Source organism: Cygnus olor, chromosome 28 (assembly GCF_009769625.2).
Source record: "Cygnus olor isolate bCygOlo1 chromosome 28, bCygOlo1.pri.v2, whole genome shotgun sequence".
Taxonomy (NCBI): domain Eukaryota; kingdom Metazoa; phylum Chordata; class Aves; order Anseriformes; family Anatidae; genus Cygnus; species Cygnus olor.
The window spans coordinates 2,566,098-2,592,949 of record NC_049196.1 but is presented as its reverse complement, the minus strand read 5'-3'; the positions used below and the strand labels follow the sequence as shown (position 1 = coordinate 2,592,949).

The following is a 26,852-nucleotide window of genomic DNA, read 5'->3' as shown; positions in this document are numbered from 1 at the left end:
CCCCCCCCCCCCGCCCCGCCCCGGGACGCGCAGCGCGGCCGCCCGGAGCCTGCCCGGTGCCGGTGGCGGCGGGGCCCGGCGGGATGGCGGCGGGAGGCGGCCCCGGGGCCGCGGAGCTGGCCTGGAGCCCCGGGGCCGCGCCGCGGGTCCCCCCCCCCGGGGCTGGGGCTGAAGCTGGGGGCGGTGGCGGCGCTGCTGCTGCTGCCCCTGGGCTGCGGGCTGGGGCCGCTCTGCTGCCTGCGGCACCCCGCGGGCACCGCCGGTACCGGGGGGGGACGGGGCGGGGGGGGGGAAGGGGGTGAGGGGGGGCAGGGGGGGAGGCCCGGGAGGGGTGGCCCCAGGGGTGATGGGGGGCAAACCCGGGGGGTGCTGGGGGGGGGACCCAGGGGCCGGGGGGGTGCCCGGGGGGGGTGCCCGGGGGGGTGGGGGGTCCCGGGGTCAACCCGCGGGGGTGGCTGGGGGGGGGGGTCTGGTGGACCGGGGGGGCTCCAGAAGGGGTTGTCCCGGGGGTTACGGGGTCTGGGGGGGCGTTGGGGGAGCAACCTGGGGTCAGGGGTGTCTGGGGGGCCGAAGGGGCTGCCCCAGGGGTGGGGGGTACCAGGGTCAAGCTGGGGGGGTTCTGGTGGTCCGGGGGGGCTCCAGAAGGGGTTGTCCCGGGGGTTACGGGGTCTGGGGGGGCGTTGGGGGAGCAACCTGGGGTCTGGGGGGGCTGCCCCAGGGGTTGGGGGAGGCCTGGGGGGATCTAGAGGGGGGGTTGGGGGGTCAGCTCGGGGGGTCGGGGGGGGGGTCTCATCCCCCCCCTTGCCCCCCCCCCCAGACTCGCACAGCCCGGGGCTGAGCCTGCTGAGCTGCTTCGCGGGCGGCGTGCTGGTGGGCACCTGCCTGCTCGACCTCCTGCCCGCGTACCTGGCCGGCATCGCCGCCGCGCTGGAGGAGCTGCGCGTCCCGGTGAGCACGGGGGGGGCGATGGGGTCGGGGGGGGGCAAAGGGGACGGGATGGGAGGGGACGGGACGGCGGGGTTGCGACGGGGACAATGGGGATGGGGTGGTGGGGACGGGACAGCGGGGAGGGGGTGGCGGGGGTGGAAAAGTGGGGAGGGGGACAGTGGGGTGGGAAGGTGGGGACGGGATGGTGGGGGGGGTTGGGGGGGCAGGGTAATGGGAATGGGACAGCGGCGACTGGGTGGCTGGGAAGGGAACGACGGATGGGGAAGGAATGGTGGGGACGGGACAGGGGGAGTGGGACGGTGGGGATGGGACTGGGGGGTGGCAGGGACTGGGAGGGGGCGGTGGGGAGGGGGCAGTGGGGAAGGGGACAGAGGGGAAGGGGACGGAGGGGACAGGGCGGCGGGTTGGGGGCTGTCGGAGAGGCCGCGCTGTCCCGCCGTGACTCATGGAAAGATCCTCCCTGGTACGGCTTCCCGGCAGCCTCCGCCTCCGTCTTCCTCCCCCCGTGGAGGGTCGGGGGAGGGGAGGGGGGCACCGCCAGCAGCCCCCGCACTGAGCCCCCCCCCCTCCCCGCAGCTGCAGTTCCCCCTGCCCGAGTTCATCCTGGCCATGGGCTTCTTCCTGGTGCTGGTGCTGGAGCAGGCGGCGCTGGCGCAGCAGGACCGCGCGAGCCCCCCCGCGGGCGAGGAAGAGGACGAGGAAGAGGCGACGGCGGCACGAGCCCTGCTGGCGGCCGGCACCCCCCGCGCCCCCCCGAGCCCCCCGAGCCCCCCGAGCCCGCTGCGCGCGGGGCTGCTGGTGCTGGCGCTGGCGCTGCACGCGGCGCTGGAGGGGCTGGCGCTGGGGCTGCAGGAGGCCGGGGGGGCCGCGCTGCGCCTCTGCCTGGCGCTGCTGCTGCACAAGGGGCTGGTGGCCTTCAGCCTCGCGCTGCAGCTGCTGCGGGGCCGCCTGCGGCGCGCTGCCGTGGCCGCCTGCCTGCTGCTCTTCGCCCTCATGGCCCCGCTGGGCGTCGCGGTGGGGCTGGCGGTGACGGTGAGCGGGGGGGGGCCCGCGGCAGCGGCTGTGCCGCAGCGTGCTGGAGGGGCTGGCGGCCGGCACCTTCCTCTACGTGGCCTTCCTCGAGGTGCTGCCCCGCGAGCTGGGGGGGCCCCGGCTGCGCGTCCCCAAGGTGCTGGCGCTGCTGGCCGGCTTCGGCCTCGTCACCGCCGTGCTCTTCATCAGGATCTGACCCTGAGCCGGGGAGGGGGGGGGGCACCCCCGGATCCACCCCTCCAGGGGGTTAAAGGCCCCCAAACGCCCCGTGAAGTGCCAAAGGGTGCAGGTGGGGGGGCTCAGCCCCCCCCCGCTCCAGCAGCCCCGTGCCTCAGTTTCCCCTCCTGCACCAGCAGCGCCGCTCCCTGCCACGGTTTCCCGGGTGGCGCCCCCCCCCCGGACACCCCCCTCATTCAGGGACGTGCAGGGGGGTGATCAGTGCCCCCCCCCCCCCAAAAAAAAGTGCCCTTAAAGCACCGTGCCCCCCCCCAGGGGGTGTGGATGAAGCAATAAAGGACTGGGTGAGGAGATGGCGCCCGGTGTCCTGTGCCTGGGGGGGGGTTGGGGGAGGGGGCTCAGCCGTGGGCCCCCCCTCGTGGGGGGGAGGTCCTGAGTGGGGCCTTGGGGGGAGATTTTGGGGGTGCTTGGCTGTGAGACCCCCTTGTGGGCTCCTGGGGGGGTCCTGAGTGGGGCTGTGATGGGAGGGGGGGATTTGGGGAGTGGGCTCCGCCGTGGGACCCCCCCGCTGTGGGGGGTGGTCACGAGTGGGGCCGGGGGGGGGCGTTTGGGGGTGCTCGGCCGTGGGACCCCCTCGTGGGGAGGGTCCTGGTTAGGGCCGTGATGGAGGGGGCACTGCGGGGGGGGGCACTGCAGCGATGGGGCTGGGGGGATCTCGGACCCCATTTTTTGGGAGGTACGCGGGGGGGGGGGGGGGGGCTCTGTTCCGGGCTGGGAGGGGTGACACAGCTCCCCCCGCCCCTCCCCATCCCGCTGGGCGCGCGGGGCACGCCGGGACTTGTAGTCGGCACCGCCCTCCCCGCCCCGCGCACTTGCGGGGGCGTTCCCCGGGGCGGGGACTCCATTTCCCTTCACCCCTCGCGGCCGCGCCGCGGGGGCCGCTGGGAGTCGTAGTCCCCCCGCCCTCTCCTCCCCGCGGCGGCGCCCGGCCCGCGGACTCCCCGCCCCGGCATGCCCCGCGCGGCGGCGGCGGCGGCGGCGGCGGCGGCCGGAGCGGCCCGAGCAGGGAAGATGGCGGCGGCGGGCGCGGGGGCCGGGCCCGGGCCCGGTGCGGGTTCCTCGGCCGGCGCCGGGGCCTCGAACCCGCGGAAGTTCAGCGAGAAAATCGCGCTGCAGAAGCAGCGGCAGGCGGAGGAGACGGCGGCCTTCGAGGAGGTGATGATGGAGATCTGCTCCACACGGGTGAGCGCGGCCCGCCGCCGCCGCCGGATGCGCGCCGGGACGGGGCGGGGGGGGCCCGGGGGGCGGGGGGGGGGGCCCGGGGGGGGGGGGGGGCCCGGGGCGGGGGGCGGGGGGGGGGGGGTGTGGGGGGTGTGGGGGGAACGGGGGGGGAACGGGGATTTCACGGGGGTTTAACGGGGGCTATGGGGGGGTAACGGGGGGGTAACGGGGATTTAACGGGGGCTTCAGCGCCCGGAGCGGGGGAGGGGGTCCGGGGGGGAGCGGGGGCGCCGCCTGGGGGGGCCTGGAGGGGGCCGGGCTGGAAGGCAGCTCCCCGCCGGCCCCGCTTCCCCGTCCCCCCTCTTCTATTTTTTTTTTTAATTCTTTGATCTTTACGCATTTTTTACCTCCTGGCCGTGGGTTCCCCACGCGGGGCCGCACGTGGCCGCCGCTGCCACGCGTGGGGGCCGTGGGCACCCCCCACCCCCACCCCCGAACCGGGGCAGGACCGAGCCCCCGGGGGGGGGGGTCCCGTGGCGGGGGGGGCTGCGGCCGCCCAGCCCCGCGCCTCTACCGGGGGCCGCGGCTTCCAAGGCACCGGCAGCGGCTGCTCGCGGCCCCCCCCGTGGCCGGTGCCCCCCCGGGCTCCGTCCCCTCCGAGCGCCGGGTCGGCTCCCCCCCGGGGAGCGGCGGATGCTTCGTCCCCGGAGATGCTTCAATTCAGCTCGGCCGGGGGCTGAGAAAACGGAGCGGGGCCGGTGCCACGCGCCTGCGCCCCCCCCTGCTGCCCCGTGCCCCGGGGGTGCCCGCTCGCAGCCCCCCCGGGGGGACCGAAACCCCGTTTTTGGGGGCTGAAGGAGCCGGGTCCCCCGCCCGGGGAGGCGGCACCGGGCTCTGCTCCGTGCCTCGCTCAGCGCCGGCCCCGCCGAGCCGGTGGGGATTGCGCCAGCCTTGCCGGGAGGAGGAGGAGGCGGCTCTGGCCGCGGTTCAGCTGCCGGCGGCGCTGCTTGTGCCCGGCCCGTGGGGCGGGGGGGCTGCGTGGCCCCGTCCCCACGGCAGGGCAGCGCCGCGGGGTGGGGACCCCCCCCGTGGGAGCGGGGGCAGAGGGCAGCCCGCGCTCGGGGCCGCGGGGAGGCTCCCCCGGGTGACGGGGCCGCGGCTCCGGTGTCACCCCGAGCTCGGGGAGAACGGGGCAAAACCCCCCGGGGTTTTCTCAAATTTGGGCTGGAGACCCCCCGGGGCAGGCGAGGCGGCGGCCGCCGGTGACCCGAAGCCCACGGAGCCGAGGCTGCCCCGCGGGGCCGGCGGCCAGGAGCCGCCCCCGGCAGCCCCCGTTCCCCCGGTGGGTCCCACCCGGCTCCGCTCGGCGCCCCGCGGGCATCGCCGCTGAGTTTGGGAGGGGGCCGGAGCCTCGCGGGCGGTGTTTGCACAGCAAACAGCTGGTTAATGTGCAGCAGGGCCGCGCGAGGGAGGCGCCGCGCTGTCCTCGTCGCTCCCTCCACAACCCGCTCGCTGCGCCGGGCAGCCCCGGCTGCTGTCCCCACACCGGGGCCGGCCCGCGGCCCCTCCGTGTCCCCCCTCCGTGTCCCCTGGGAGCCGCCGCCTCCTCCTGGGCTGCCCCAGCCCCCGTCCCTGCGGCTCCCGGGTCCGCAGCGGCCCCTCCGGTGTTTCCTGGCGCTCCCCCGGCCGCCCGCGGGCTCCTGCCCGGGTCCGGCCCCGTTTGGCCCCGCGGGGACCCGGGTGGAGGGGGGAGCAGGATCCCAGGACCTTAAGCCCCCGCGCAACTCCTCGCGCTAATCCTGCGGTGCCAGCGCAGCCAGCTGTTGACTAAATCTCCCCTTTTTTTTTTTTTTTTTTGCTGATGTTGTTTTTGTTTATTTTTTGTTTTGTTTTTTTTTTCGCTGGATCTGGATTTCGCCGGTCGTAAGCTCGGGGATTTGCTGCTGCAGGTTTCCTGCCCGCAGCCTCCTCTGGGCTGCTCCCCGCGCTCTGGCACCTCGCTCCCGGGGTCCCGCTGGGCACGCTGCGTGCGCCGGGGCGGCTCCGGGCCCCAGCGGGGCGGTGGATTTGTGCTGGGAGCAGGGAGCCCGTCCTTCCCGGCGGGGCCCGGCCCCTTCCCAGCACCCAGGGAGGAGAAAACCGGCACCGGGCTGAGCCTCGGGCACGCGGCCCCGGGGTCGGGGTCGGCGCTGGGGGTGCTCGTGGCTGCCCCGTGCCGCGGGGACCCCGCCGGGAGCGCGGCCGAGCCGTTCCCGGTTATCTCCCCCCTGTGGTTTTCACGGCTCCGTCCCTCGGCCTCCCCTGGCCTTGAGCGGGGCCGGCGGCGGGCGCGGGGCCGTCCTGACCCCGCTGCGGGTCTGCGGCGCTGGCTGTGGGGCCGGCGGCAAGCCCGGCGGCGGGGGGGCGGCGTTCCTGCCCCTGCTGCGGGCCCTAATCCCGCTGGACGGCGCGGGGCTGGGGGCGCTCGGCCCCCCCCCCCCGACTCTCCTCTCTCCTCCCTCTCCTCCCCTCGCGGCCCAGCTGCAGGCGCAGAAGCTGAGGCTGGCGCACAGCCGGGGCCCCTACTACAGCGGCTCGCTGCCCAACGTCAACCAGATCGGCAGCGGCGTCTCCGACTTCCAGGTGAGCGCCGGCGGCAGCGCGGCGAGAGGGCGGGCACCGCGGGGCCCGGGGGACGAGGGGATGGTTCCTCGTAACCCCCTCGTCCGCCCCGGGCCCGTTTGGGACCCTCCGTTGCGCCCGGGGTCCGATCCTGCCACCTCTCCTCCCCGCAGGGCCCCTTGCACTCGCCGCTGGACTCGACGCGCAGCACGCGGCACCACGGCCTGGTGGAGCGGGTGCAGCGGGACCCGCGCCGGATGATGTCCCCCCTGCGCCGATACGTGCGCCAGATATCCTTTCGCGGGCGTCCCTCCCTTTTCCCCGGGCTCCTGCCCCGCTCCCCGTGCCCCCCGGGGCTGGTCCCTGCGGGGCCGGGCAGCGTTGGCTGCGCCCGCTCGGCCGCCCCCGTTCGCTCCTTAACGCGCCTCCCACATCGACAGCTCGCCCTACGGCCCCACCTACCTGTCGCCCCCGCCGGAGCCCAGCTGGAGGAGGTAAAGACCCCAGGTCGCTGCTCTCGGCGCTTTTTTCCCTGCCCTCCAGCCCCCTCCGGGTGCCGTGCCCGGGGCCAGCCGCGTGCTAAGGAGGGCCGGGAGGCCGGGGCCGGGGCCGGGAGGATTTACGCGGCTTCCCCTGCGAGGGGAGGCTGGGAAACGCTGGGGGAGCGGGAGCAGCTCTGCCCCCCCCCCCCGACTCCTTCCCGGCGCTGTCCCACAGGCGGGTGTTTTTCGGGAGAAACGCTGGGGCTTTTGGCAGCGAGCAGGCCCTGGCTCTGCTCCGTCCCTCCCGGATCCTTTCGGAGCCGGTTGGGCTCGGCTCATCCTTTCAGAGCTCGCTCAGGGCTTCGTTTTCCAGCCTGCCCTTCCTCCTGGTGCGCGGCACAGCTCCTGCCTCCTTCCTCCTCCCCCCCGGCCCGGGGCTGAGCCGTGGCAGCCCCGCACCACCCGGCACGGTGCTGAGCTCCGGGGCCGCTCCGTGCCGCGCGCTTTGGCCCCCGCCGCGATCTTCGGCCCGGGTCCGCGGCCCCGGCCCCATCCCGTGCCCCCGGTGCCCTCTGCGCCTCCCGGGGCAGAGCCCCTGCTCCGTGCCCAGCGGGGAGGTCGGGGGGCTCCTCTCCTTCCCCCACACGGGCACTTTGGGTTCCTCTCGCTCCTTCCCCAGGGCCGAGGAGGGGGGAGGCTGCTCGGGGACCCCCCGGCGCTGCCCCGTCGGAGCGTCGCGGCGCCGGCCCTTGTGGCGCCGCCGGGATTTCTCCCGCCGCGGGGCCTCGGCGCCCTCGTGGGAGCCGCGGGGTGTAAACGAGCGGCTGTGCTCTGCACGGGGCGGCTGCTGGATGAGTTTTGGGGCCCCGTGGGGCGGCGCCCCCCAAGTAACCCCGCTGCTTTTCCCTGGAAGGACCATGCCCTGGGGGAACTTCCCCATGGAGAAGGGACATCTGTTCAGGCTGCCGTCCGCTCTCAACAGGTGAATGAGTTTTGATGCCGGTCTCTTCCCCGTCTTTGCCCTGAGCTCTGACCCGTCCCCAGGACCCCCAGGGCGGGCACAGCCCCCCAGGGAAGGGTCGGGGTCCCCAGGCTGCCCCTGCGGGGCGGCCCCGGTGCCTCCGCGGGCTCCGTGGTCCCGCAGCATCCCTGAGGGCGCCGCGGCCGCAGGCTGGTCCCTGGAGCCAGCCACGCGCCAGCCCTCGGTGCCTGTTGGCGTGGGGGCTCGCTGCAGCCCCCTCCCCAGGTCCCAGGAGCTCCTCGCCCCCCAGCTGGGCCCCGCAGGGGTGGGGGTGCGTCCCATGGGCGCCCGGGGGGGGGGGGGCTTCCTGCCTCCCAGCTGCGCCGCCGCCGAACAATGTCCCCGTTGTGCGGTCCCAGGACGCACCGGCAGCCCGCGCAGCCTTCTCCCAGCCCCTCCCCGCGCTCGTCCGCTTCGGGCCGACTAATTGGGAGCACAATGGGTGGCGGATCCCTCCGGGGCCCCCGGGGGGGGGACAAAGGGACACGGGGGGGGGGTTGCCCGTCCTCCTTGCTGGCCCCACGCTGAGGGGTGCGAGGGCCGCGGAGCCCTTGCTGCGGTGCTGGAGCTGCCCCAGGAGCGGGCAGCGGCTCCCCCTGGGAGGAGATGGGGCTGGGAAGAAGCCCCTGAGGCGGAGGGCGAGGGGCCCGGGGTGCTGACACACGCCTGGGGCATCGCGTGGGGGGGGGGCGTCCCCACTTAGGGGCTCGGCGTCCCCGCTGCCGGCGGTCGCAGGGGGCTGCGAGGGCGGCGCTCGTTCCTCCCGCGCGCGCTCCCCGTCCCTCCGTCCCCTCGGGGGGCACCGGCTGCAGCCCTCCCGTGCCGCCGTGCCCGTCCCGTGCCCGTCCCGTGCCCAGGGTGGCTTCCCCGGGCTGCGACGGGGGCCAGGCCCCGGGGTGCCCCCGCTCGGAGCCGGCTGACGGGCGCCCCTTCTTCCCGGCAGAACAAATTCCGACTCGGCGCTGCACACGAGCGTGATGAACCCGGCCCCGCAGGACGCCTACCTGGGCCCCTCGCAGGGCGCCCCGCCGCCCGGCCGCCGCGGCGGTGAGTCCCTGCCCTGCGCGGGGGGCCCCGAGCACCCCGAGTTACCCCGGAGGGGTCACTGCGCCCGCCCCCTCCGTCCCCGCCTGCTGAAGGTCTCTCGTTTGGTTTTTTATTTTCAGGTTTTCTGGACGGGGACGCGGACAGTAAAGGTAAGCGCCCGCCCTGGCGGCGCTCAGCACGGCGCGGGGCAGGATGGGGCAGCGGGTCGCTCCCCGCACTGCCCTCACCCTCTGCTCCCCCTCGCCAGTGTTTCTTTTCCAAGTGCCTCCCATCGAAGAGGGCTTCGACGACAACAAGCACTCGCTGAAGCCCTGGGACACCAAGAAGGTGGGTGCTGGGCCCCTTCCCCCCCGGGGGGGCTGCGCGCTGCTGCAGGGGGGGGGGCCGCGGGGAAGCCGCCGCCGCGTCCCCTGCCCGGCCGCCTGCTTCCTGCCGGGGAGCGTTGCGACACCGGGGCCCGCGGTCTGCTTCCTGCCCCCAAACCGCGGCCGGCCCGGCCTGGGGGAGCGGGGCATAAACATCCTGGCCGCGCTTCACTCCTCCTCTCCGATTTCACAGCTCTCCTCGTCCTCGGCCCGGCCGCGCTCCTGCGAAGTCCCTGGGATCCAGTAAGTGCGGGGCTGGGCAGCCCCGGCCCGGGGTGGCTGCGGCCGGGGGGCTGGAGGATGTCGGAGGCGGCAGCGGCGCTCCCGCGCTGAGCTCGTCTCTCTTTTCCCCCTCCCCCAGCATCTTCCCATCCCCGGACCAGCCTGCCAACGTCCCCCTCATCCCCTCGGCCCTCAACACGGGGGGCTCGCTCCCCGACCTCACCAACCTGCACTTCCCCTCGCCGCTGCCCACCCCGCTCGACCCGGACGAGAGCGCCTACCCCAGCCTGAGCGGGGGCAGCAGCACCAGCAACCTGGCCAACACCATGACGCACCTGGGCATCAGCGGCGGCATGGGGCTGGGCACCGGCTACGACTCGCCAGGTGAGCGCCGGCCCCGGCCCGCGGCTCGGGGACGCCGCAGCCGGGACCCGGGGCCCAACGCTGCCGAGCCCGCCTGGCTCCGGGTCCTGCTGCCGGGGCTGGCACGGGAACGGCGGCGGTGCCGCGCCTGGAGCCGGCCGTTTGGGCCCAGGGGAATCGGCATCCCCGGCTCGTGCCGGGGCGGTCGTGGCAGAGATCGGCAGCTCCAGGTGGTCCCCGGTGGTCCCGGTGGGAGCCCGCCGTCCCCGTCCCCGGGCCGTGTGTGTTTGTGTCGCTGTCTCCATCGTTCTGGTCTCCTCCGTCACCTTCCATCCCATCCGGGGCAGACGGGGAGCCCCAGCCTGGCCCAGCCCGGGGAGGGGAGCCGGGGGCGGCGGCCTTTCCGTGGGTAACGGCGCTGTCTCTTCTTTTTTGTCCCCACAGGACTTACCTCACCTATGCAGAGCTCCCTGAGTAACCCGTCCCTGCAGTCCTCGCTTAGCAATCCCAACCTCCAGGCCTCCCTGCGCAGCCCCTCGCTCCAGTCCTCCCTCAGCAACCCCTCGCTGCAGTCCTCCCAGAGCAGCTCCTCCATCCCCTCCTCGCTCTCCAACCAGTCCCTGCCCTCCTCGCTCTCCTCCTCGCTCAGCAACCCCTCGCTGCCCACGTCCCCCCGCAGCCAGCCCATGCAGTCCTCCCCCAGCAACCCCAGCCTGCCCTCCGGCTTGAGCGCCTCCTCCTACCCCATGGTGCAGGCGTCCATAAGCACCTCGCCCCGCCGACGGGTCCCGCTCAGCCCCCTCACCCTCCCAATGGGTGGCGACTCCAGGAGGCAGCACCCCAAACAGTTCTCACCAACAATGTCACCCACATTGTCCTCCATCACCCAGGTATGCATGGTCCATCGCCCGCGCCGGCCCCCGCGCCGCGCGCCCGCCTCCGCCTCCTCCTTTCTGTCGTCTCCTTTCCATCCTCATCTCGGCCACCGACCCCCGCGTGCCGGCGGGGGCCGCGAGCGTTCCCCCATCCCGGCCGGTGCTGGGCGCCCCGAAACTTCAAAAAGGGGGGGGGGGGCACGGGGGGAGCGCCCACTGACCCCCGGCTCCGCTCTGCTCGCAGGGGGTGCCCCTGGACACCAGCAAGCTGCCGGCCGACCAGCGCCTCCCGCCGTACTCCTACAGCCAGCCCGGCCTCATCCTGCCGTCCCAGCCGCAGCCCGGGCAGAAAACCCTGCACCAGCCCCCCCAGCAGCCGCCTCTGCCCCCAGCCCCGCCGGCGCGGCCCCCCGGCCCCCCCGGCGCGGCCGCCCAGCGCCCCTACGCCCCCCAGTACCAGCCTGACGCCTCCCTGCAGCACCCGCCGCTGGGGCAGCCGCTGGGCGACTTCGGCATCGGCAGCGTGAGTGCCTGGGGGGGGACGGGGCAGGGGGCTCGGGGGACGGGGTTGGGGGGGGGGGGCGCGTTTCGGGGTCGCGCGGCCCCACAGCGGCCTCTCCCCGCAGTTCGAGCAGTTCGGCATGGGGGAGAGCCCCACGGGCAACAGCGGCGCCTTCCCCGAGGAGCTGGGGTCGCTGTACCCCCCCGGCGAGAGCTACGACCCCCACGTCCTCAACCGGCAGAACCTGAGCAACTGCGGCCGCCACGGCCCCGTCCCCAACATCATCCTCACCGGTGGGTGCGGGCTGGGGGGGGGACGCACCACGGGCTGGGGGGGGAGACGAGCTGCTTGGGGGGGTGGTGGTGGTGGTGGTGGTGGTGGTGGGGGGTCCTTGCCCGCTTGGCACCGACGGCGCCGCTGCCCGCAGGGGACTCGCCGCCCGGCATCTCCAAAGAGATCGCGACGGCGCTGGCCGGCGTGCCGGGCTTCGAGGTGGAGGCGGCGGCGCTGGGGCTGGAGGAGGACCTGAAGATCGAGCCCCTCAGCCTGGACGGACTGAACATGCTGAGCGACCCCTACGCGCTGCTCACCGACCCCGCCGTCGAGGACTCCTTCCGCACCGACCGCCTGCAGTGACCCCCCCGCCCCCCCCGGGCTGCCCCCCCCCCCCCCGCGCACACACACGACACCCCCTCTTTTCTTTTTTTTTTTTTTTTTTCCTCCTCCTTCTCTCCATAACGGGAAGGGGGGGGGGGGGGGTTGGCCAGGGGGGGCCCCAGCCCTACAGCGGGCGCTGTGGGGCCAGCCCCATAACCCGGTGGGGACAGGGGGCTCAGCGCCCCCCCCCCCCCCAGCACCGGCGTGGCCGAGGGCGGCTGTACATAAACCCCATAGGTAGAGCCTGGGGGGGGGGGAGGGGGGGGGGCGCTCCGTTTTGGTGTTGTTTTCCGGCTAATCATCATGTTTAACGAGAAATTCCGCTCCCCGTCCCCCGCTACGCCGCATATGCACCCCCCAGACCCCCCCCAGCCCCACGGGACCCCTGGGGCGCGGGCACAGCACTTCCACTCGGGGCCCCTCAGCAGGGCGCGCGGGGGGGCCCCGGCCACGGCGGCAGGGTGATGGGGGGGGGGGGAGGCACCGGGGGCCCCAGGACCGCGCTCCCCCCGCCGAGGAGGAAGCCAGAGTGATTTATTATTATTATTATTTTTTAAAATATATTATATGTTAATTAAAAGCTCCGCGTGATGGTGATTTTGGGGGGGGGGGGGGGGGCAGTGAGGATGGGGGGAGAGCCTGTACTTGGGGGAGGGGGTGTCCCTGTGGATAATGGGGTGCTGGGGGGGGAACAGGGTTGGTGGGGGGGGCGATCCTGGCAATTTTGGGGGTGTTGATCTTGGCAACTTTGTGGGTATCTGGAAGGGGGGGGGGGATCTTGGCAGTTTTGGGGTGCTGGGGGGGACCTGGGAGGGTCCTGGCAGTTTTGGGGTTCCTGGGTGCTTTGGGTTTTGGGAGGGGTGGGGCTGGGGATTCCAGGGAGTTTTTTTTGCGGGTGCTGGGGTTGTCCTATGAGTTTGGGGGGCCTGGGGGGGGCCTGGGGAGGTCCCATGAGGTTTTGGGGCGTTGGGGGTGTGCTGGGGGTGTCCTATGAGTTTTGGGGGTTGGGGAGGCCTGGGGATGTCCCATGAGTTTTAGGGGGTTCGGGGGGGGGGGCCTGGGGGTGTCCCATAAGGTTTTGGAGGCCCCGGGTGGGTCTGGGGCTGTCCCCTCACTTTTGGGGTGCCGGGGGGGCCCTGGCAGCTTTGGGGGCGTTGGGGCCCAAGGGGGGTCCCCAAGGGCTTTCTGCCGGCTTTGGCGCCCCGGCGAGGGTGGGGGGTGGGGGGTCCCGGTTCCCAAGGCTCCGTGGGGGGGGTCCCGGTTCCCGGTTCCCGGGGGGGGCCCGGCGGCTGCAGAGCGTCCTCCCGGCCGGCAGGTGCCGGTGGCGGCGGCGGCGGCGGCGGGGCCGGGCGGCGGTAACGGCCCCGGCGGAGCGAGGCGGCCCGGCCCGGCCCGCAGGTACCGGGGGGGCCCCGGCGGGCGGCGGCGGCGGCGGCGTTGGGCGGGGGTCGGGCCGGGGGCGGGGGGGGGCGGGGGGAGTGGGTGGGGGGACCGGGGCCGTTGGGGGCGTGGGGGCGGCTCTGGGGGGCACCGGGGCTGCTGGGGGGCGCAGGGCTCTATAGGGGGTGTAGGGCCCGGTGGGGGGGGCATAGGGCCTGCCAGGGGGCCATAGGGCCTGCTATGGGGTCTGCAGCGTCTGCCAGGGGGCTATAGGGCCTGCTGTGGGTTGCATAGGGCCTGCTATGGGGTCTGCAGGGTCTGCCAGGGGGCCATAAGGCTTGCTATGGGGTCTGCAGCGTCTGCCAGGGGGCTATAGGGCCTGCTGTGGGTTGCATAGGGCCTGCTATGGGGTCTGCAGCGTCTGCCAGGGGGCTATAGGGCCTGCTGTGGGTTGCATAGGGCCTGCTATGGGGTCTGCAGCGTCTGCCAGGGGTCTGCAGGGCCTGCTGTGGGGTCTGCAGGGTCTGCCAGGGGGCTATAGGGCCTGCTGTGGGGTGCATAGGGCCTGCTATGGGGTCTGCAGGGCCTGCTGTGGGGTCTGCAGGGTCTGCCAGGGGGCTATAGGGCCTGCTGTGGGGTGCATAGGGCCTGCTATGGGGTCTGCAGGGCCTGCTGTGGGGTCCACGGGGCTGGCTGTGGGTGCACAGGGCTTGCAGTGGGGTGCAGAGGGGCAGCTCAGGGGGCTATAGGGCCTGCTATGGGGTCCGTAGGGTCTGCTATGTGGTCCATAGGGCCTGCTGTGGATGCATAGGGCCTGCCATGGGTGCAGGGGGGCAGCTGTGGGTGTACAGGGCCTGCTGTGGGGTCCAAAGGGCTGGCTGTGGGTGCATAGGGCCTGCTATGGATGTATAGGGGCAGCTGTGGGGTGCGTACAGCCTGCTGCGGGGGGCATAGCGGGGTCTGTAGGGCCTGCTGTGGGGACATAGGGGCAGCTGTGGGGTGCATAGAGCCTGCCACAGGGGGAATAGGGCCTGCTGTGGGGTCATTGCGCCTGCTGTGGGTACATAGGGGCAGTTGGGGGGTGCACAGTGCCTGCTACAGGGTGCATAGGGCCTGTTGTGGGGTCCAAAGGGCTGGCTGTGGGTGCGTAGAGACTGCTACGGCTGTATAGGGCCCGCTGTGCGGTGTGTAGGGCTGTCAGAGCACATAGAGCCCGCTGTGGGGTGTGTAGGGCTGTCAGGACACGTTGGCTTCTCGATGCCCCCGTTTCCACCCCACCGTTTCCAGCCTGAGGCAGGTGCAGGGAGGCTGCCCGGCATGGGGCGGCCGTGGGGCATGCTGCAACCCTGCCAGCCCCATGGGGCAAAGGACACGCCGTGGGGCAGAGGGCACGTAGTGGGGCAGGGTCCCCATGCCCTGTAGGGCAGGCTCACCCTATAGCCGGCCCTGCAGCCCTGGCAGAGGCCGGGTCCTGCCCCGGGGCTCTGGGGGAGTGCAGTCGGGGTCCCTTGGGGCTGGGAGACCCCAGGATCAGGGCCCCCGATGTCTCCTGCGGGCTCTCAGTGGGGTGCCCTGCTGTGGGGTGGGCGGGCTGCGAGATGGGGGCACGGCCCCCGTGCCCTCCGAGGCCGATTCCTCCCCACAGAGCTGGGCTGCAGGAGACTTAATCGGGAGGCAGCCTGCGTCGCTGCAGCCCGGCCGTCATCACGCGGCGCTGGGCTAAAAATACCCAGGCGGCAGCCAGCGGGCCCGGGGTGCCGGCCCCGGCGTCCCCGGGGTCCCCAGGGTCCCCGGGACAGGGATGGGGACAGGGACGGGCTGCGCCTTGCCCACGCAGGGGATGCTGGCTCTGCCCGCCCCCCCAGTTAATGGAGTGTCCTCGGACCCCCGTCCTGGGGTCGCAGGTCCTGTGGGGACACGGCAGCTACTCCGGTTCCTGCTCCGGGTGTGCATGCACGGGGCTGGGACCGGTCCCATCGCCCGGTGTCACACCCCGGTGCCGCGTGGCCCCCCCCACGGTGACAGCCCCCCGGCTCAGGGCTTCGTCGCCCGCTTCCTTCCCCTTTCCAGCCGCCCTGCGCAGCGCGGTACACAAGTCACCCTGGGCGAGCGGGGGACGTGGGCACCAGCTCCCAGCCTGGGGGGGGCTGCGCCACAACCCCGCGGGACCCCCATCTCCGTGTGCCGTGCATCCCCCCGTGCTCGGGGTGGGGGCACGGCCCCAGCCCCTCTGTCGGTGCCAGCTTCCCCGTCCCCTCGCCGCGCAGCGTGACCGGCAAACAGGAAGCCTCCTCCCTTCCCGTCCCCGGCGCTTTCGCCCCGTCAGCTCCGCCGCCTGCGTGCCCCACGGCCGCTGACTGCTTGCCGTGGGGCGCCCCACGGCACCGGGTCCCGCGGGCAGGGCGGGGGTCCGGGTGCGAGCCGTGCCGCTGCCCGCCGCCCGTCCCCAGATGCCGTGAGCCATGTCGGACGAGAAGCCCCCGCAGCTGGTGGACTACTTCGTGGTGGCCGGACTGACGGACGCCTCGCGGCCGCTGGAGGACGAGAACCAGCAGCAGCGCCCGGCCCGGCCCAGCGAGCCCATCACCGACGTGGCCGTCATCATCCGCTCGCAGGGCGAGGAGGTGCCGCACGGCTTCACCTGCATCGAGACCACCACCTCGGGGCACCCCGTGGACCTCAACGCCGGGCTGCTCAACAACCCGCAGATGTTCATCTGCTACAAGCGGGGCCGGGACAAGCTGCCCCTCATCGAGCTGGGGTGCGTCCCCGCGCCCCGGGGGGGGGTCCCCGAGCTCTCCCCCAGGTCCCTCTCACTGCCCCCCTCTCCGCAGGGTGCACTACGAGGGGAAGGACCGTCCCAGGCCGGGCTACACCATCCTGGACACGACGCCCTACAGCCGCTCGGCCAACCTCAACTCGGGGGGCCCGGGGCACCAGCGCACCTTCCTGGTGTACCGGCGGGCGGCCGAGCCCCAGGGCCACAACGCGCTGGGGGTGACCGACATCTGCCTCATCATGCCCAGCAAGGGCGAGAGCACCCCGCACACCTTCTGCCGCGTGGACAAGAACCTCAACACCAGCATGGTGGGCGCAGGACCCCCCCCCCCCCGCTTTTTTCCCCAGCGGGATGCCGCCCGCACTCACCCGCTGCGCTCCCTCCTTGTAGTGGGGCCCGGCCTTGTTCCTGTGCTACAAGATCGCCATGGCCAAGGCCAACACGCTGGTGTACGAAGCAGGTAGGAGGGGCTGCGGGCTGGGGGGGGTGGCTGGGGGGGGGTGGGGGTCACGGGCTTGCGTGGGAGCTGGTGGTGGCTTCGCCTTCGCCACCCAACCGCTCTCGTGCTCCTCAGCGGGGTGGGGATGGGAAAGGTTTGGGTGGAGGTGAGGGTGGGAGATGGTACCCAGCCGCCACCGCAAGCGAAACAGCCTCAATTTGGGGAAGATTCATGTAATTTATGGCCGTTAGCCCGACCGGCGGCACCTCGCTGCCCTGCTGCACCTCCGTGTGCGTGGGGAGAGGGGATCCCCGCTGCAGCGCCGTCCTTCTGTCGGCGCAGGGCTGCTGGGGCGCTACCCCGAGCAGGACAGCGAGTCCTTCCCGCTGCCCGAGTCCGTGCCCGTCTTCTGCCTGCCCATGGGCGCCACCATCGAGAGCTGGCCGGCCGACACCAAGTACCCGCTGCCCGTCTTCTCCACCTTCGTGCTGACCGGCGCCTCGGGCGACAAGGCGAGGCGGGGATCCGGGGCTGGGGGGGCGTCCGGGGGGGGGGGCGGGTCGCACCCTGACTCCCCCCCGTCCCCTCGGCGTGCAGGTCTACGGGGCCGCCATCCAGTTCCACGAAGCCTTCGCCCGCGAGCGGCTGTCGGAGAAGCAGCGGCTGCGGCTGGGGCTGCTGAGCGTGGTGGACCGGCGGCCCATCGGCGGCCGCTCGGTGCAGACCCGCAAGAGCATCTGCGTCCTCTCCCACTGGCCCTTCTTCGACGTCTTCCGCAAGTTCCTCATGTTCATCTACCGCTACTCCATCTCGGGGCCCCACGTGCTGCCCCTGGAGACGTGAGCGCCGGGCAGGGCGGGGAGGTGGCCCCGCGGACCCCCGGTGCCACCCCGTCGCCCACCGGCCGCCCTCGTGTGTGTGTCCCCCCCCCCGTTGCAGGCACATCTCGCACTTCATGCACAACGTCCCCTTCCCGTCCCCGCAGCGCCCGCGCATCCTGGTGCAGGTGCGTCGCCGTGCCCGTGCGCCCCGCGGTGCCCGGCGCGCTCCCGGCTCACCGTGCCCCCCTCTCCCCGCAGATGTCCCCGTACGACAACCTGCTGCTGTGCCAGCCCGTGTCCTCCCCGCTGCCGCTCAGGTGGGGACAGCCGCGGGGTGGGGGGGGGGCTGGGGAGGCGGGGGACACCCGGGGACACCCTGCTGACGCCCCCCCGCCCCGTCCCCGTCCCCGCAGCGGGGCCAGCTTCCTGACGCTGCTGCAGAACCTGGGAGCCGACAACGCGGTGACGCTGCTGGTGGCCGTGCTGACCGAGCAGAAGCTGCTCATCCACTCGCTGCGCCCCGACGTGCTCACCAGCGTGGGCGAAGCCCTGGTCTCGGTGAGTGCCGGGGGTTATTGGGGGGGGGTGGGTGGGTGGAGGGGGGGTCCGGCGGCGCCGGCTGCGCTGTGCCCCCCGTGGCGCCGCGCTGACCGCCCTGTCCTGTCCCCAGATGATCTTCCCCCTGCGCTGGCAGTGCCCCTACATCCCGCTGTGCCCGCTGGCGCTGGCTGACGTGCTGAGTGCCCCCGTGCCCTTCGTTGTAGGCATCCACTCCAGCTACTTCGACCTCCACGAGCCCCCCAAGGACGTCATCTTCGTCGACCTGGACACCAACAACATCTTCCAGTGAGTGTGGCACCCGTGGCTGGGGGGGGATGTGGGGGGCACGCTGCGGAGGGTCCCCCCCCGAGGGGGCTGCGGGGGGCTCTGCTCTCTGCCAGTGTTGTGGGGGGGCTGGTTACCAGGGTTGGGGAGGGGGCTGGGGGTGCTGGGGTGCTGGGGGCTGGGGTTTTGGGGTGCTGCGGTGTTGGGGTGCTTGGGGAGATGGGGGTGTTGGGGTGCTGGGGGGTGTAGGGGTGCCAGTTGTTGGGGTGTTGGGGTGCTGGGGGTGTTGGGGTGCTGGGGGTGCTGGGGATGTTGGGGTGCTAGTTGGTGAGGTGCGGGGGGTGCTGGGGATATTGGGGGTGCTGGGGGTGTCGGGGGAGGCCGGGGGTGCTGAGGCCCTTGCTCTGCCGGGCTGCCAGGGTGTTGGGGTGCTGGGGCTGTGAGGATGCCGGGGGTGCTGTGCTGCCGGGGGCACCGGGACAACGGGGTGCTGGGGGTGCCGGGCACCGGGGGGGAGCCGGCGGTGCTGCCCCCCGTTCTGTCCCCCCCCCAGGAGCGAGGAGCGCAAGCTGCTGTCCCCGCGGGCGCTGCCCCGCCGGCCCTGCAAGGTGCTGCTGGCCTCGCTGCACAGCCTGTCCCAGCAGCTGCACGAGAGTGAGCGGGGACCGGGGGGGGCACACGGGGGGGGGGGGGGGGGGGGGCTGGGACTCACGTGGGGGGGCTGGCACCCACATCTGCCCCCCCCCCCCCCCCGCAGTGTACAACAAGCCGGTGGAGGAGGCGTCGCTGGAGTTCCTGCTGACCGACTACGACCTGGTGTACGGGCGGCGCAAGCAGCTGGAGCTGGAGATCCGGGCGGCGTTCCTGCGCTTCATGGCCTGCCTGCTCAAGGGCTACCGCTCCTTCCTGCAGCCCATCGCCCCCGCGCCCCCCGAGAAGAGCCGCGAGACCGCCAACCTCTTCCTGCTGCAGGGTGGGCGGGGGGCTGGGGGCGGAAGGGGGTTGAAAGGGGGGGGAGAGGGGTCTGGAGGGGTCAGTTGGGGGGGTCTGGAGGGGCTGAGGGGCATCTTTGGGGGGCTCAATGGGGGTCTGGGGGGGATGAGGGGCATCTTTGGGGGGCTCAGTGGGGTCTGGAGGGGATGAGGGGCGTCCTGGGGGGCTTGGTGGGGGTCTGGAGGGGCTGAGGGGCATCTTTGGGGGGCTCAATGGGGGTCTGGGGGGGATGAGGGGCATCTCTGGGGGGGCTTGGTGGGGGTCGGGGGGGCTGAGGGGCATCCTGGGGGGCTCGGTGGGGGTCTGGAGGGCTTGGTGGAGGTCTAGAGGGGTTGGTGGAGGTCTCTGGAGAGGTTGGTGGAGGGTCTTGGAGGGGTTTTAGTGGGAATCTGGACATGTTGGTGGGGGTCTGGGGGCTCGGTGGGGGTCTGGAGGGGTTGGTTGGGGTCTGGGGGGCTCGGTGGGGACCTGGAGGAGGTGGTTGGGCGCTGGAGAGGTCGGTGAGGGTCTGGAGGGACTGGTGGGCATCTGGGGGGGTTGGTGGGGGGCTGGAGAGCTTGGTGGGGATCTGGGGGGCTGAGGGGCATTTTGGGGATCCAGGCGGGGTGTCAGAACGGCCCTGACCCTGCTGCCCCCCCCCTGTGGTGCCCCCCCCAGGCTTCCTGAAGTCGCGGGAGCGGGCCTACCAGAAGTTCTACGGGCAGCTGCTGCGCACGCAGCTCTTCACGCAGTTCATCGAGGACTGCTCCTTCGCCAGCGACCGCTACACCTGCCTCGAGTTCTTCGACAGCTGCGTGGACAAGGTGGGGCCCGGCCTCACGCCGTGTCCCCGTCCCATCCCGGGGCGGGGGGGGGGGGCAGCCCGCGGTGACACCGCCGCCGCCGCCCCCTCCCCAGGTGCAGGTGGAGCTGGAGAAGCCGGAGGACGTCCCCTTGATGGAGCTGGACGACTCGCACGGCAGCGAGCACACCGTCTTCATCATGCCCCCCGAGGAGCCCACCGGCCCCGACGGCAGCGAGCTGCCCGCCTCCTACTGGTGAGACCGCCCCCAAACTCCCCCAAACCCCCCCCCGAACCCCCCCAAAACCCCACTGAGCTGTGCCCCCCCCAGCTACGACGGCTTCCCCACGCTGCGCCCCGAGCTGCTGGAGCCCGCGCAGGACCTGCTGATGGCGCAGCTGTGCCAGGCGCGGAGCAGCGCGCCCAGCAGCCCGGCCCCGCGCCGGACCAAGCAGGTGGGGCCGTCGGTGCCACGAGCTCGCCGCGCTCAGCGCCGTGCCCCCGGGGGGTTCAGCACCGGGTTGGGGACACCCACCCGCCCTCTTCCCTCGCCCAGGAGATGAAGGTGGCCCAGCGCGTGGCGCAGAAGTACTTCGGGGTGCCCGACATGTGGGCCAAGTGCCTGCTGGGCCACTGCTACGGGCTGTGGTTCATCTACCTGCCCACCCACGTGCGCGCCGCCCCCTCCAAGGTGCGGGCGCTGCAGCTGGCCTACGAGGTGCTGCGCAAGATGGAGACCCACAAGGTGGTGCTGCCCGACGAGGTAGGCGACGCCCCCCGCTGCAGGGACAAGGATGGGGGGGGGGGGGCTCCTTCTGACCCTCCCCCACATGCCCCCAGGTCTGCTACCGCATCCTGATGCAGCTGTGCGGGCAGTACGGCGAGCCGGTGCTGTCGGTGCGGGTGCTGCTGGAGATGAAGCGCGCCGGCATCGTCCCCAACACCATCACCTACGGATACTACAACAAGGTGACGGCGGGGGGGGGGGCACCGGGGGGGGGGGGCACTGGGTGGGTGCCTCCTGGGTCCTGACCGTGTCCCCGTTTCGCCCCCCCCCCCCCCCCCGTGGCAGGCGGTGCTCGAGAGCAAGTGGCCGGCCAGCACCCAGGGGGGGCGGCTGCGCTGGGCCAAGCTGCGCAACGTGGTGCTGGGGGCGGCGCAGTTCCGGCAGCCCCTGCGGCAGCGGCAGCGGCAGGCAGGTGAGCTTGGGGGGGCTACGGAACGGGGGGGGGGGGAGGGACAGCGATGGGGGTGCCGCCCCCGCTGCCACCCCCTCCTCGTCCCCGTGCAGAGCTCCAGGAGCCCCCCGCGCCCCCCCGGCCCCGCGCCGCCCTGCAGCGCCAAACCACCTGGGCCGGCCGCAGCCTGCGGGACCCCCCCGCGGCCCCCCAGCTGGTGAAGAGCGGCAGCCTCAGCTTCCCCCACGCCGAAGCCACCACTTTGGAAGCCGGAGTCGGACAGAGTGAGTGGGGCCGGGCCGGGCAGGGGGCGCTGGGGGCGGCCCGGACCCCCCCACCGCCCCCTCTGCCCCCCGCAGTGCTGCGAGCCCTGGGCGCGCCGGAGCCCCCCCGGGTGCGGGACGCGGCGCCTGCCTCGGCTGAGGGCAGCCTGTCGGACGTCAGCTTCGCCACCGACGAGAGCGAGCGGGCGGACGAAGCGGGGGCGGCGGGGGCCGGCGGGGGCCGGCGGGAGGCGGAGAGCGGGGGCACGCCGCGGCGGGGGCTGGCGGCCAAGCTGCAGCAGCTGCTGTCCCCCGGCAAGCGACCCTCGCCCCGGCACGCCGCCGACGGCCACGGCGGCCCCCGGGACGGCGGCGGCACCGAGCAGCGGGACCGGGACCCCCCCCAGCGCCGCAGCCCCATGGACACCCTGCTGCACCCCCGGGAGCGCCCCGAGTCCACCGCCTCCGAGGTACCGCCCCCCTGGGCTGGCGTTGGGGCACGGTGGCGGCCCCGTTCTCCCGGCGTTGGCACGGCTGTGCCCCTGTCCCCGCGTGTCCCCGCGTGTCCCCGCAGAGCTCCGTCTCGCTGGGCAGCGAGTTTGACTTCTCGGAGACGTCGCTGGGCAGCCACAAAGCCGCGGAGCCCCCCGGGGATGTGGCGCAGGAGCCCCCCGCCGTGGAGGTGAGCGTGGGGGCCGGGCTGGGGGGAGCTCAGCCAGGGGTCTATGGGGGGGCTGACGGTGTCGGCGGTGCCGCCAGGTGCTGCTGTCCAGCTGCTCGCGGTGCCAGGGCTGCGGCTCGCTGGTGTACGACGAGGAGGTGATGGCGGGCTGGACCTCGGACGACTCCAACCTCAACACCACCTGCCCCTTCTGCGACCGCGCCTTCGTGCCCTTCCTCAGCATCGAGATCCTGGACTTCCAGCAGGCCCCCAGGTGGGCACCCCCCGTGTCCTCGGTGGCCCCTGCCCTGCCGTCTTCTGGGGAAAACGCTCTGCAGCCCTGTTGTGTCCCTTCTCCGTACCTGGTGTCCCCACCTGCCATCCCCTCTGCTGGCCTAATGCCCCCGTCTGCCCCTGGTGTCCCCTATCTGTCCCTGGTGTCCTCTGTCCATCTCTGGTGTCCCCTACCCATCCCCGAAGTCCTCTGTCAGTCCCTGGTGTCCCCTGTCCTTACATCCTCTGGTGTCCCCTGCCCGTCCCCCTGTCCATCCCTGGTGTCCCCTGTCCATCCCTGGTGTCCCCTACCCATCCCCGAAGTCCCCTGTCCATCCCCGGTGTCCGCCATCCTTCCATCCTCAGGCATCCACCCCTCTGCAGCCGTAACGTCCCCTGCCCACCCCCGCTGTTGTCCCCGCTGTCCCTAACCCCCTCTTCCTTGCGCAGCGGGGCCGAGGACGGCTCCGTGCCCGCCCCGGCCGCGCAGGGCCCCGTGCTCAGCGACCGCCACCGGTGCCTGGCGCTGGACGACGCCGAGCAGGAACCGGGACCTCCCCCGGGGCTGTGCAACGGCTGCGCGGAGCAGGCGGCGCGGGGCCCTCCGCGGCGGCAGGAGCGGGTGGCCTTCGCCTACCTGAGCCCGCTGGTGCTGCGCAAGGAGCTGGAGAGCCTGGTGGAGAACGAGGGCAGCGAGTGCCTGGCGCAGGCGGCGCTGGTGGACAGCCACCCCATCCTCTACTGGAACCTGCTCTGGTACTTCCAGCGCCTGGGGCTGCCCAGTAACCTGCCGCGGCTGCTCCTGGGCTCGCAGCACGTGGCGGCCCCCCCGCAGGTAACGGGGGCTGGGGGGGGGGGGGGCTCTCTTTGGGGCGGGGGGAGGGGGGGGCCCGGCCCGGCCCCGTGCCCACCGCCGTGTCCCGCAGGCGCAGCCGCCCGACGCCGCCGCCGCCTCGGTCGGGGTGCGCTTGTTGTGGGACGTCCTCGTCCCCGAGCCCGACAGCGTCCCCCCGCTCTACGTGCTCTGGAGGTTTCACAGTGAGGTTTTGTTTTTTTTTGGGGGGGGGGGCAGGGTGAGGAGGGGGGTGCTGACCCCCCCCGCCCTGACGTGCCGTCCCCCCCCCCCCAAGGTAACGTCCCCGGCCGCCTGCAGGCCTGGCAGCACCGCGAGCACCCCTTCTCGCTGGCCTTCCTGGAGGCCGTGCTGAGGCACGTGGGGCTGAGCGAGGTGCACAAGGCCATCGCGCTCTTCCTCGACACGCCGCCCGCGCACGGCGGCCCCCGGCACACGCAGAGGTACCCCCCCAATCCTAACCCCCCCCCCCCAATCCTAACCCCCCCCCCAATCCTAACCCCCCCCCAATCCTAACCCCCCCTCAATCCTAACCCCCCCCCAATCCTAACCCCCCCTCAATCCTAACCCCCCCCAATCCTAACCCCCCCTCAATCCTAACCCCCCCCAATCCTAACCCCCCCTCAATCCTAACCCCCCAATCCTAACCCCCCCTCAATCCTAACCCCCCCCAATCCTAACCCCCCCTCTATCCTAACCCCCCCAATCCTAATCCCCCCCAATCCTAACCCCCCCCGCTATCCTAACCCCCCCCAATCCTAACCCCCCCCTCTATCCTAACCCCCCCCCAATCCTAACCCCCTCAATCCTAACCCCCCCCATCCTAAACCCCCCCCATCCTAAACCCCCCCTCAATCCTAACCCCCCCCCTCTATCCTAACCCCCCCCATCCTAAACCCCCCCTCAATCCTAACCCCCCCTCTATCCTAACCCCCCCCATCCTAAACCCCCCCCCCATCCTAAACCCCCCCTCAATCCTAAACCCCCCCATCCTAAACCCCCCCTCAATCCTAACCCCCCGCCCCAATCCTAAACCCCCCCGGGGGGGGGGGCTGCGTGCCACCCCCTCACCTCTCTGCCCCCCCCCCCAGGAGCATCTACAGGGAGATCCTCTTCCTGATGCTGGCGGCGCTGGGCCGGGAGCACACGGACATCGGTACGGGCTGATGGAGGGGGGGGGGGGGGGACACGGGGGGGGGTGCGGGGGGGGTTTGGGGGGGGCCGTGGCCGCGCTGACGCCCCCCCCCCGTCCCCGCAGCCGCCTTCGACAAGAAGTACAAGTCGGCCTACGCCAAGCTGGCGGGCAGCCTGGGCAAGGAGGAGCTGCGGCGGCGGCGGGCGCAGCCCCCCAGCTCCAAAGCCATCGACTGCCGCAAGAGCTTCGGGGCCACCCTGGAGTGTTAGGGCCGGGGGGGGGGGGGCACGGGGGGGCAGGGCCCGGCCCCGCAGCCGGCACACGGGTCCCACCGCAGCCCCCCCCCCCCCCCCCACCCGCTCCCAGCAGGTTTTGTACGTCCGCGTTAAAATATTTTTATTTATTTATTGCCCCCCCCCCCCCCCCCGCCTCGCTGGAAGCCCCCGCCCCCCCCCCGCCCCCCCAGCCCGTGAGGGCCGGGTTTTGGGGGGGGGGAGGGGGGGGGGTTGTCCCTGGGGGGGGCGGGGGCCGCCCTCGCACTGTGCAATACGGCGCCCCGCGGGGCCCGGCTCTGTAAATAAAGCCGCTTCAGTATTTTCCTCCGCCTGCCTCCGCCGCCGCCTTTTTTTTGGGGGGGGGGGGGGGGGGGCCGGTACCGGGGGGGGGGGGCCCCCCCTAAAAGGCCCGGCGGTACCATAGAGAGGAGCAAGCCGTGCCAGAGCGTCGCCGCCCGGCGGCCATCTTGAGGCCTAGCGGAGGCCCCGCGCCTCCGGGCCTGGCGCCCGGGCCCGGCGGGCTGAGAGCTTGGGGGGGGGGGGGGGGGTGCGGGGGGAGGGGGTGCGCGGCCCTGCCCGGTTCCCGGGGCCAGGTCTCCCCCCCCCCCCCCCGGCGTCGCGGCGGGCACGTGCGGGCGGCGCCACGTGGGCCCCGCGGGCGGTACGGCGGCCGCCGTGGGCCGAAAGGCCGCGGGGGGGCTTTTTGCCCGCCGCCACTGAGAGCGGCCGGCCGAGTGCCCGGATGTCCAGGCTCGGGGACCCATTAAAGGCGCCCCGCGGGGAAGCTCGCCGGCTTCTCATTGGCCTCCCCGCTTGCCAATCGCCCCCCCCCGCCGGCCAGTGAGAAGCGCGGGGCGGGCCCTCCGCGCCGCCCTCCGCTCGCCGTTGGCCGACCGCGCCGTCTTTCCCCGCGCCGCGCCAATGGGCGTCGTCGCTGGGGTCGGGAGGCGGGGCGAGCGCGGCGGGGCCGCTGCCCAATCAGCGGCATTGTTTGTGGTGGTGCCGGCTGCGCTCCGCGGCGGCTGCTGGCGGCGGCGCCGCGTCTGCTCCGCCCGGCCCGGCCCGGCCCGGCCTCGCTCGGCCCCGCAGCCCCGGGGCGGCGCCAGGTGAGGGCGGGCGGGGGGCACCGGCACCGGGAGGGGACCGGGAGGGGATCGGGGGCGGGCCGCGGAGGGCACCGATACCGGCACCGGGAGGGGGAGGGGGCACCGGGAGCGGGCGGCCCGGGAGGAGGGGGTGGCCCCGGGGGGGTGGGCGGCGGCGGCGGCGGCGGCTCCTTCCTTCTCCCCACTGGGAACCGGGGACCGGGACCGGCCGGGCTGGGGCGGGGCTGGGGGAGCCGGGACCCGCCTCCCCGGTACCGCCACCGGGAGGGGAGGGGGGACGTCACCGGGAGGAGCCCCCCCCGGTGTGTCCACCCCCCCCCTTCGGTGTGCCCGGGGCGCGATCCCCGCCCCCCCCCCCCCCCCCCCCCGGCGTGTCCCCCCCCCGGCCTCCCCCCGGTACCCGCACCCCCCTCCCCGCACCCCCCGTTCTCCTTCTCCGCCTCCGACCCGCGGGGGGGGGGGGGGGCGCGACCGGGGAACTCCCCTCCCCCCCCCCCCCCCCCCCGCCCTCCTCCGGCCTCGCACCGAGCGGGGGGGCCCCGGTGGCCGCCCCCGGCCCCGCCAGCCCCGGGTCGGCCGCGGGGTGGGCGTCGGGGCGCGGCCGGGGGGGGCAGGCCCGGGCCTTTCCTCGTCCCATGGCTCGGCTCCGGGACGCGCCTCGCGGGGGCGGGGGGATCACGGAGAGGGGGGGGGGATCACCGGGGGGGGGTCACCGGGGGGGGCGGGGGATCCCCGGGGGGGGTCACCGGGGGGCGGTTGCTCCGGTGTAGGATGGGGGGGGGGGGGGGCAGAGTACGGCTGCGATCCGATTGATTCCCTTGAGCCGCCGCGCCGTCCTCGCCGAGATCGTCCCCCCCCCCCCCCCGAACGGCTTTTTGGTGCGGTGTGCCTGTTTTTTTTTTTTTTGGGTTTTTTTGGTGTAAAATTTTTTTTTTTTTTTGAGGTTGCCTCGAAGGCTGCCGGGGGTGGGGGGGTGGGGGGGAGGCCGAGTCCCTGCAGGGAGAAGGAGTGGGAGGCTTCGCCTCGCGGGGGTGGGGGGGGGGCTGGGTGCGGATCGCGGCAGCTCGAGGGGCCGCACGGAGGCAACCGGGGCTCGGCCGCTCCCCCCCGGTCCTGCTCCCCCCGGGGCACCGGGTGCCGGTGGGCTCCGTCCCTCGTTCTCGGGCACAGCTGGCTTTTAAGCAGCCCGGGCGCTCCCGCCGTCGTCGCTCGGTCCCCGCGGGGCTCGGCTCGGTCCCCGCATGCCCCCAGCTGGCTCCGTGCCCGCGGAGCGGGGCCCGGCTCCCCTCGAGGCTCCCCGCGCTGTAGGGCCGTGCTCGGAATTCGTCGTCGTCGTCCTCCTCCTCCTCCTCCTCCTCCTCCTCTCGGTCGCACCGGAGCCGCTGTCGCCCGCCGACGGGCACCGGGAGCCCCGCGGCGGCGGGGTCTAGGTCTTAGCCGAGCCTCGGCGCTTTTCCCGGTCACGAGGCGGCGCGGACCCGGCCGTGACGTGCAGCTGACAGGGAGCATCCATCTTTGCAGGGCTGCGCTCTGCCCGTGCCGAGCGGGGCCCCGCTTCCTCTTCCGACGCCTGCCGG

At 73.6% G+C, this 26,852-nt stretch overlaps 4 protein-coding genes across 7 annotated transcripts in view; all 4 read left to right on the top strand.

Moving 5' to 3' along the window:
- Nucleotides 1-36: 36 nt before the first annotated feature.
- On the top strand, nt 37-2,327 carry SLC39A1 (solute carrier family 39 member 1; the record flags this gene model as incomplete). Its single annotated transcript, XM_040538598.1, is given in 5 exon segments — nt 37-56; nt 87-262; nt 818-948; nt 1,525-1,989; nt 1,991-2,327. Coding segments are annotated over 5 exon segments (978 nt in total), but the record flags the coding sequence as incomplete, so codon positions are not given.
- Nucleotides 2,328-3,193: 866 nt separating this feature from the next.
- On the top strand, nt 3,194-12,039 carry CRTC2 (CREB regulated transcription coactivator 2). 2 transcript variants are annotated; one of them, XM_040539220.1, is made up of 14 exons: nt 3,194-3,399; nt 5,899-6,000; nt 6,153-6,269; nt 6,412-6,473; nt 7,375-7,443; nt 8,426-8,529; nt 8,649-8,678; nt 8,792-8,856; nt 9,088-9,137; nt 9,256-9,500; nt 9,924-10,369; nt 10,599-10,877; nt 10,981-11,149; nt 11,284-12,039. In XM_040539220.1, the coding sequence occupies exons 1-14, from the start codon at nt 3,229-3,231 to the stop codon at nt 11,490-11,492; spliced, it is 2,118 nt and encodes a 705-aa protein (XP_040395154.1). In that variant the 5' UTR covers nt 3,194-3,228; the 3' UTR covers nt 11,493-12,039. The 2 variants fall into 2 exon arrangements, with proteins under 2 accessions (XP_040395154.1, XP_040395152.1); XM_040539218.1 differs by having other exon boundaries at nt 8,777-8,856.
- Nucleotides 12,040-12,843: 804 nt separating this feature from the next.
- Nucleotides 12,844-24,202, top strand: DENND4B (DENN domain containing 4B). 3 transcript variants are annotated; one of them, XM_040539205.1, is made up of 26 exons: nt 12,844-12,908; nt 15,332-15,654; nt 15,728-15,980; nt 16,063-16,132; nt 16,454-16,623; nt 16,709-16,950; nt 17,051-17,117; nt 17,191-17,249; nt 17,346-17,490; nt 17,603-17,778; nt 18,311-18,411; nt 18,515-18,730; nt 19,408-19,553; nt 19,648-19,787; nt 19,863-19,986; nt 20,088-20,294; nt 20,372-20,500; nt 20,604-20,730; nt 20,823-21,442; nt 21,547-21,654; nt 21,732-21,907; nt 22,357-22,741; nt 22,833-22,944; nt 23,037-23,202; nt 23,851-23,915; nt 24,018-24,202. In XM_040539205.1, exons 2-26 carry the CDS (start codon nt 15,356-15,358, stop codon nt 24,161-24,163), a joined length of 4,449 nt encoding a protein of 1,482 aa, XP_040395139.1. In that variant the 5' UTR covers nt 12,844-12,908; nt 15,332-15,355; the 3' UTR covers nt 24,164-24,202. The 3 variants fall into 3 exon arrangements, with proteins under 3 accessions (XP_040395139.1, XP_040395141.1, XP_040395140.1); XM_040539206.1 differs by lacking the exon at nt 12,844-12,908 and having other exon boundaries at nt 13,100-15,654; nt 20,823-20,993; nt 21,069-21,442; XM_040539207.1 differs by lacking the exons at nt 12,844-12,908; nt 18,311-18,411 and having other exon boundaries at nt 13,099-15,654; nt 17,697-17,778.
- A 945-nt stretch (nt 24,203-25,147) lies between these two features.
- The window catches only part of GATAD2B (GATA zinc finger domain containing 2B), a 35,072-nt gene continuing 33,367 nt past the window's right edge, over nt 25,148-26,852 (top strand). Inside the window, exon 1 of the mRNA XM_040539214.1 lies at nt 25,148-25,275. The gene's annotated coding sequence lies outside the window, so the exon portion shown is untranslated. The remainder of the gene's footprint in view (nt 25,276-26,852) is intronic.